Genomic DNA, 7,979 nt, shown 5'->3' on the forward strand with positions numbered 1-7,979 from the left:
CATAGGATGGTCCATCTAGTCTTTGTATTCCGAAGATGGGGCGCAAATTATCGATGGTAGCACCGTCCTTTTGAAATCAAATATTGTCCAAGTTTTCAGCTTCAATTTCACCGAAGAATTGACTGCATTGACTTTCACAACGTGGAGGTTTTCCGAGCCCCAAATACGACGATTCTGCTTATTAGCATAACCACCCAGGTGGAACTGAGTTTAAATTAAATAAGCTTTCCAAATTTCCAAACATAAAATAATCATAAAACACGTCATTTTATATGAATTATTTATTTATGAATATAATTATGACATGTAGTGTCGTCTAACTGGACAGAAGGAGCATCACCTTTCACTTGAACACAGTGTTCAATACAGATTCCAATACAAAGATTTTCATACGATTTATTACTCTTGCTTAGCCTCTGTGATCCACTACAAAGAAAACGAGTGTACAACGTTAATTAAGACATCTTCGCCTCAAGTGTCAAATCACCATCATGTGTCGCAGGAATGGCAACAAAATCTTTCGTTTCTAGCCATGGATCAATCTACTACGAATGAAGGGGCCTTTTTTCCTCTATCTTTTACCAACTACCAAGATCCTTCAATGAACATGCTAAACTGCTCGACCTCTCCACAAAGATTGCCGTAAATAGAGTCTGCGACCCAGAGTCCACCATCTGAACTGAGGGTTCGGTCCTGTGTTTATATCTGTCGCTTGCAGGTCGTGCATTATTCGGCAACAAATGTGGACGATAGACTCGCTACAGTCGGAAAATGTGTTTATCACTCTCTGATTTGCAGTGCATTTGTAAGAATGTACATTGAAGCACGCACGCGAGCCACTTGATAATCATCAACCCAAATTAAATCTAATGTTAACACTTTTGATACGTTTGTCGGTCTTTTAAACAACTGCTAACGAAACTTCGATAGCGCACGTGCTCATTACTTGAAAAGTAATGATCCGGCAATTAAGAATTTACTGTAAATTTCGCTATCTATATTGAATGTTCAATAGAATATATACGTTAAGTAGTGGTTGAATATTCAACAATTTTCTAGATCGTACAGAGTCCACTGAATGAACGCTGTGACCACTAGTAAAACGACCAAATGTACCTCCTTCTAATTTTCTCTAGTGGAGTAGACACTACAAGAATTTTCTCCAAGACATCGATACCGATCGCGAAGGCACGCGGTAAACATGGTGGAGAGGTGTTAAAACTGCTTTTCCGGTGACATGAGCATAACATTCGACTCCATAGTTCCACCCCTGCTATGTCGGCACAAATCAGTAAAACGTCCGTCCGTAGATCACCTACTGAGTTGAAGCATTTTCACTGACCCAAATAAAACCTATGTCTCTTAGGTGTGATGTGATCCTCCAGTAGTTTTCCGAGTCCGAAGTCTGAAGGTATATTCGTCCGGCGACTTTGAATACGTAATATAAAGATTTATTTTACAGTTATTAGGTTTTTACAACCTCCTTTTGACTATTTATTTATATAGTTTTTAATATGTTTGAAGATATGTATTGTTATGCTGAGTTTAGGTTATGTTTAGCTTTTTATGGAGAGACGGTTTAATTTGTACCAAATGAAAACTATCCTATTGAGATAATTTAGGGTTATAATAAAGGTACCATATGATCAAAATGTCTTACGATTGTTGATGGGTCACCAGAATTTAAGTTTTTAAAACAAAAATAAGTGATCAAAACTGTTCTGTGAGTTATAAAAATCGTTGCAACGTATGAATTTACCACCAAGGATTACGCCCTTGAAAGTCATACTCACTTCTGACTCTGCTCGGCTCTTATTTACCGACCCTTCGATTCCGAACACTGTTTCATATTTTAAGGTGAAGTAATCGTCGGGTTGATAATTATTACAATATTTTTGCCGTGTACCCTGTTCACAGCAGGAGATAGCTACCGATTTATTCATCAATCCAGAAAACCTATATGGAGACAAAAACGATTCAACCCTCCGTAACAGACCGAAAAATCTTTAATTGTTTTTTTTTTGCCGTTGTGCTCCGCCTTCTGGTTAGACCATCAAAAGTAAACCACATGAACACCATTCTAGCAGCGTTGTGTGCGGGCAGCCTGTTTTACTGTGCAGAATCCTGGACAGTGGCGGCCACGCCATGGCATAAAGTGGCCAGATGTCGAATCTTACCGGCAAGTAGCCATAAATTAGCACACACTGAAATTAACTTCTGTTAAGCTACCACTGCAATGCCATAAATCTTACCTGTTTTCGATTGCACATTATTTCATTGCAGTTCGGTAACTTGATACTTTCCTCAGGTCGCTAGCTGAAATGTAGAAAAAAAACGGAGAATAGATAAAAAAAGTTTTCCACTCGTTCGTGTCTCTTGCACTTTTGCACTTTTTCTTTCACTTCTGCAAAATTTGCGATACCATCGATCGCTACCGTGCTCCTATTTCAAGAGCCGAACGGTATAAGTGTTCATTCACAACATGGATTTTGTAATTTAATATGTTACCAAGTTCCGCAGATATCTTTGTAGGAATTTTTAGGAGGAAATAACATTTCATAAATTTTATATTGAAAAGAAAGGTTAAGAATATCAGTTCATGCTCTCACTTTCTAACGGCGCCAATCAAACAAAAGCTGATGCAAAATTCAAATGAATTTGCTGAGTTTGTAGAAAGACACTTGAACGACACAGAACACATACATTTGTATTTCTGATTGTACCACATGCCACGTTCCGTGACGTACATTAAGAAACGAGAACGAAACAAAATGTATAAAACTTGGAAATCTAAAATCAACACCAGAGATAGCCAGTGCGTCCTGTGCAAATGGCGCTTCCAGTTTTAGAACCCTTCACGGGACAAACATAGTGGAAGGCAATGAGCAGGTAGAAAGGCAAGCTAAACAGGGATTCTATTCTTCATCAATGAAATCTATTTCAGACTTTTTTCCGTTACTGTTTGGCTACCTGAACGTTCACCAGATTTGGGATCGGAACACGTACGGAAGCTCAAATATCGAAACAGGACCGTTTGAAAACGGCACCGGGTTTGCCTCGCTCGATGTAGATTTTTTCGACGATGTTGTAACCGTTAGATTACTATAAAATTAAACCAAACTAAATATTGCCCATCTCTCACTTCTTTTTCTTTTATACACTATTCGGATTGGTTGATGAAGGATTGAGTTAATTTTAAGCATCAATCAGAAAACCAACAGACACTTTCAATTTGGCTCTTCCACCACTCACTGCGTTGTTTGAAAGTCTTCAACAGTTACCAGCGAAGATCAATCGACCCGCATGAACACTCGCTCTGTCGTTTAAACCACCAACTCATTCAGGCATGGGTTCAGCCTATCGCCTTTGCTGCAGTTGCATTCCTTATCGAAAGTCTGCATCTCGATTTTGAACTGTGCCCGGGGTTTACAGTGCAGCTGGTTAGCGGATGGTTCTCGTACATTTTCATCTGCTAGGGTCAGAAGTTTTAATATCCGGCAAATGGATAACGGTATCGGCGATTGGCCTCACATTAATTTTCATTTCGTTGCCTCAAACGCTTGTTGATTAGCAAACAAACCCCCTCGGCGTTTTTTGCTATGTTTCGGTTGTGTTTAAAAGATTTTCTGGTTACAACCTTCTTCTGAGGGCATTTTGAGTTGAGCACCGGGAAATAAATGCACATGGCAGTCGAGTACCAGTGAGCCAATGTTTGGTTATTACCGACAGCCGAATTCTGTGGTGGAGGCAGTCGTAGTTTATTTTGAAAATAAATGTGCAGCGTTTGTTCGATTGTGTCGGGCGGCCATTTCTTTCGGAAGGACGTCGAAAAACTGGCACACGCAAGCACCAAACAAAGCCAGCTAAAAAGATCGACCCAGTTGAAAGCGTTACCAACGTTGGCGCGGAAAATTAAAATCTCGAAGATATGCTGATGATGTTTGGATATATTCTCTTATTGCGCAAAGCTATTTTCAATTCTTTGACGTAAACATGTTTAAAACAGCATGAAGCATGTGGCCCTGTTGTTCAGGCAGCTCTTTTCGGTTCGATTTCGTCTTTAGCAGCAGACAGGAAGAAATCAATCGACGAATCATCAAACACAAGCATCCGGTCTGTGGCCCAGCGAACTGACACGCTTGACATTTTTCGATGCTGCGTGCCACGAGATATGATGGTTACTTCCATCGAAACGAGATCATTCAATCTTTGGCTGTCGCAAGAATGTCAAGGTTTCCACTAACATGGAGAGTTCAATATTCCCCAACACGTTTCTTTGAACGCATTAGTTGGTAGATATCATCCACTTCCAGTGTGAGTTGTGTAACAAATTTAACAAGGCCTAAAAATAATGCAATTCCGATCGCCACGATTACCGGGATAAATGGTAATGTAAATCTTCTGATCTTCTGAAGACTGATTTTTCGGCATAAATAATCAGTTCACACTCAAACGGCTTGTGTTATAAGTAAAAATGAAGCATGTCGAAAGAGTAAAACATTTACCTCGGTCTTGGTCTCGGTTTGGTCGGGAGTGCTCAATGTTTCCTACATCACACGTTAAGCTTGTGTCTGTGGCTCTAGAGACAGTGGGCAAAGTGAATATTAGTCACAGTGTGCTCTCAAAATATCTTGAAACTAAAACTACATCACACAAGGCGCCACACACCTCACTTTGATTTGCATTTGGTATCTTCTACTCCTGGTCCCGATGAGTTGACGGTAGTAGTGGGATCCTTTAGTACAGCCCCATGCAATGCAGCGCAATGGATCAGTCGAAGAATGAGTCGAAAAAATCCTTCATCGTCATTACCTAGCACGTCCCGTCGCCTGCTAAACGGATGTACGAACCCTAAGTGGATGAATCTTTCTGGAAATCAGTGACAACGCAAGAAAACGTCCTCGATTCAGACCAATTTCGGAGTAGGAACATTTGACTACAGAAAAGTTTACTTTTTGTCAGCTGTAAGTTAAGCTGCTTATGTCGTTCTGATGCCCTTAGCTTGCAATCGCGCTGGACATGGTTAGCAGAGGCTTCACATAGCGTCGGCAATGAACCATTATGATTGCGAAACCCGCTAGCGTCGGTGTCCGGTCTCGAGCAACACCGGATGTACATTCGCTTTGCCAGACCGGGCACGAAATGGCAGCATAAAATGCTGCTGTCAACGGAATTTTAGTTTGATGAAAGAAAAACAGAAACGTCGCTGGTGATAGTCTAGCTCATGGTTTGTCGTTATTAGGCGATTTTGGTTGAATGGCCATCGTTGACACATTCAAACTAAAGGTTCCTGGCCATAACGGTATCGTCGTCTGCTAGGGGTTTCACCATAAATCACATTATTATTTACTCATAGTACAGTGCGACGCGAACATAACTGTATTCCTCACATTGTTTCTTGATTTAATGTAGCCTGACTAAACCGCCAGCAGTCCGAGGCTATATTTATTTACTTCCACTTGATGTTTGCTCAAAAGGATGCCAAGTTGTATAAAACTCCTACAATACGCTTAATCGTATTCTCAAAAGATAACATTTTAATCTCTTACGCCACATCAAGGATTGTGTTAAAAAAGATAACAGCCTAACAAATTCCAACATCTTAACAGTTAGCAAATGGAAAATAAGGAACTCACATTAAACCAACGACGTTTGATACATTGATCCGTTTTTTTTTCAGCTTCGTTTCTTTTTAGCGTCTTTGCCCGTCGTTTTTCCGCTTGTAAAATTCTTGTTCTCGCCGGGTTGCGCATTTTTCCGCAGCTTCCCTGTATGAGTTTTTCGCAGAATGTGCTGTACGAGCGAAGCAAAAATCCCCACTGGCAGCATAACGATGAGAATCGCCATGATGGCCACGTCGACAACCTGACGCGACCAGAAGGATAGGTACAGGGCTCCACTGCGTAGGTAGTCTACTCCTCCGTCTCGTTTCAGAACGAAGTCAATGTAGTACATCACCTTTTCCATCGGTTTTTGTGGTTGCTGGCGAAAATGCCGAGAAGCTTTTAGGGCCGCGTTGCGGTAGCTGTGGAAGAAATGCACTTCTTTGATTCCGCCTCTCTGTAAAACGTGACGCACTGCGTAACTTACCTCGGGTTGTTCAAGATTCGTTGTAGTGCTTCCAGGACGATCTCTTCTGTCACATTTTGATAATCCAATCGTAAGCCGTATCCTTCTCTGACTGCTCGGTTTATGAGAATCTCATGATCGCCCGCCAGCGGTAGTCCAAGGACCGGCTTCCCATAATGTACCGTCTCCATCATACTAAGCAGCCCACCGTGCGTGATGTGTATCCTGACGTTCGGATGAGCCAACAGCTGCTGCTGAGGCATCCAGGGACCAATGATAACATTGCCCGGTTGATTAGCGAGCGTTGCGTTTTCCCACTTCCAGATCACCAGCACTTGATTCAGCTTTCCGAACGCCCCAACGAAAGCATCGAGCAGGTAGGGAGGCAGATCGGCTGACCTTATATTGGCTCCCATACTGAAGTAGATGACGCCATTGGTCGCCTTCTCGACCCAATTGATGACATCCTGAGAAAATCCGGTATCCTCAAAATCGCGTATATGAGCTCCGCCAATCTCGATCATGTTCGGCACAACGGGCCGAGCAAAGTTAATTACAGGATGGCTGTTCACCATCACCAAACTAACGTTGTGGATAAGATCGAGTAACGGTGGCATGCCCGGGCGTAGGAAGTGGCGCTGATAAACGGCTTCCTGGGACGGCAGGTACAAGTACTTATAGTTAAACTGTTCGCATATTGAAACGAACGTGTTCCACACCCGCTGAACTAGCGTCATCCGGTCGGAGTACCCTAGCGAGGGTATCGGATTATATGCGGAGTTGTGCGGATTGGCCACCATCTCATTCGTGTACTTATTCGGAGCCGACGCGCTGTACACAATCGCTGGCACGGCGTAATGATAAGCTAGGCTAAAAAGCGTTTCGGAGAATTACCCAACTCGATAAGATTGTAGACGGTGTTTTGGGGGGGGCAAGGAACACCCCATGACTTCTACTCACCCGAGCAGACTTTCACACAGAACTTGATCCAGAATGAGCAAGTCAAAAGCCTCGGCCGGATTCTTGAGCAGCTCCTGTACCTTGGGATGTTCGAGAGTGTAATCGGCCATGGCTGCGGTGCCGTATATCAGATTAGTGTTTCCATAGAAACTGGACTTGTCCCTTTTGGTGAACACGTTGGCATTTAGACCGTAATCTGAAAGCAAGCGTCAGAAAACGAACCATTCCATTTTATCAAAACTTACAACTCACGTACCATGTGCTCTACCCACCTTCAACGTGGCTGAATAGCCCAGTTATCCTTACCTGTCGAATGTTCTGCTGGGGGTACTGTACTTCAAACGGGCTGACGATTGTCACCTGTTGGAAGAAAAAGGATCAGTTCTATTGAGCACCATTTTAACTCCAAAGATTAACCCTCATACATTGTGTCCATGAGCGGCGAGCGTTTCGAATAATACTTGTCCGAAGATATAGTTAGTCTTGCTGATGCTCGGATAGACGGCAAGAATCTTTGCAGCATTCACTAGAAACTGTTGCGTGACAGTCAGCAAAAGCAACGCTTTAACAACGGTTCCAATGTATTTGCAGCCCATATTGACGAAACGCAGATACTGGTAAGCGTTTTAGTCTGCTTGGAGTTCAAGTTTTCGTCAACAACTGATTCCAACGTTCGATTTCACCGGCGCTCGATACCCCGTATGGTGCAGACTCGTTTCTTCAAACGCCTTTACTGATAACGTGAAGAGCGGTATTGGTCCGCTGCTGATAGCGAAACATACTCGATAAGCATTCGTCCAAAATCGTCAAATTCTGATGCTCCACGTAATCGGCTCTGGTCGAGAGTTTGAATGTCGCGTTACACGCATCACAGACACATTACATTTTTTTCTCTTGACTTCTAGCTTCACATTCTTATTTTTTCTCTATCGGCCGTCGTGAACGTGATT

The 7,979-nt window shown here is 42.5% G+C and overlaps 1 protein-coding gene across 1 annotated transcript; it reads right to left on the reverse strand.

Moving 5' to 3' along the window:
- Positions 1–5,676: 5,676 nt before the first annotated feature.
- Positions 5,677–7,625, reverse strand: LOC128278896 (UDP-glycosyltransferase UGT5-like). Its single transcript, XM_053017622.1, has 5 exons — positions 7,455–7,625; positions 7,302–7,389; positions 7,030–7,225; positions 6,091–6,939; positions 5,677–6,025 (listed from the first exon to the last, which is right to left on the reverse strand). The coding sequence occupies exons 1-5, from the start codon at positions 7,623–7,625 to the stop codon at positions 5,677–5,679; spliced, it is 1,653 nt and encodes a 550-aa protein (XP_052873582.1).
- Between the last annotated feature and the right edge of the window lie 354 nt (positions 7,626–7,979).

The sequence above is a fragment of the Anopheles cruzii genome, chromosome 2, assembly GCF_943734635.1.
Source record: "Anopheles cruzii chromosome 2, idAnoCruzAS_RS32_06, whole genome shotgun sequence".
Lineage (NCBI taxonomy): Eukaryota > Metazoa > Arthropoda > Insecta > Diptera > Culicidae > Anopheles > Anopheles cruzii.

What these genes read in the sequence shown, in the direction of transcription:
- LOC128278896 (XM_053017622.1), bottom strand. Translation starts at nt 7,625, where the DNA reads ATGGGCTGCAAATACATTGGAACCGTTGTTAAAGCGTTGCTTTTGCTG. An exon ending in TCGCCGCTCATGGACACAAT is followed by an intron (nt 7,390 to 7,454) that starts GTATGAGGGTTA and finishes TTCTTCCAACAG; the next exon opens with GTGACAATCGTCAGCCCGTT. An exon ending in GCTATTCAGCCACGTTGAAG is followed by an intron (nt 7,226 to 7,301) that starts GTGGGTAGAGCA and finishes GCTTGCTTTCAG; the next exon opens with ATTACGGTCTAAATGCCAAC.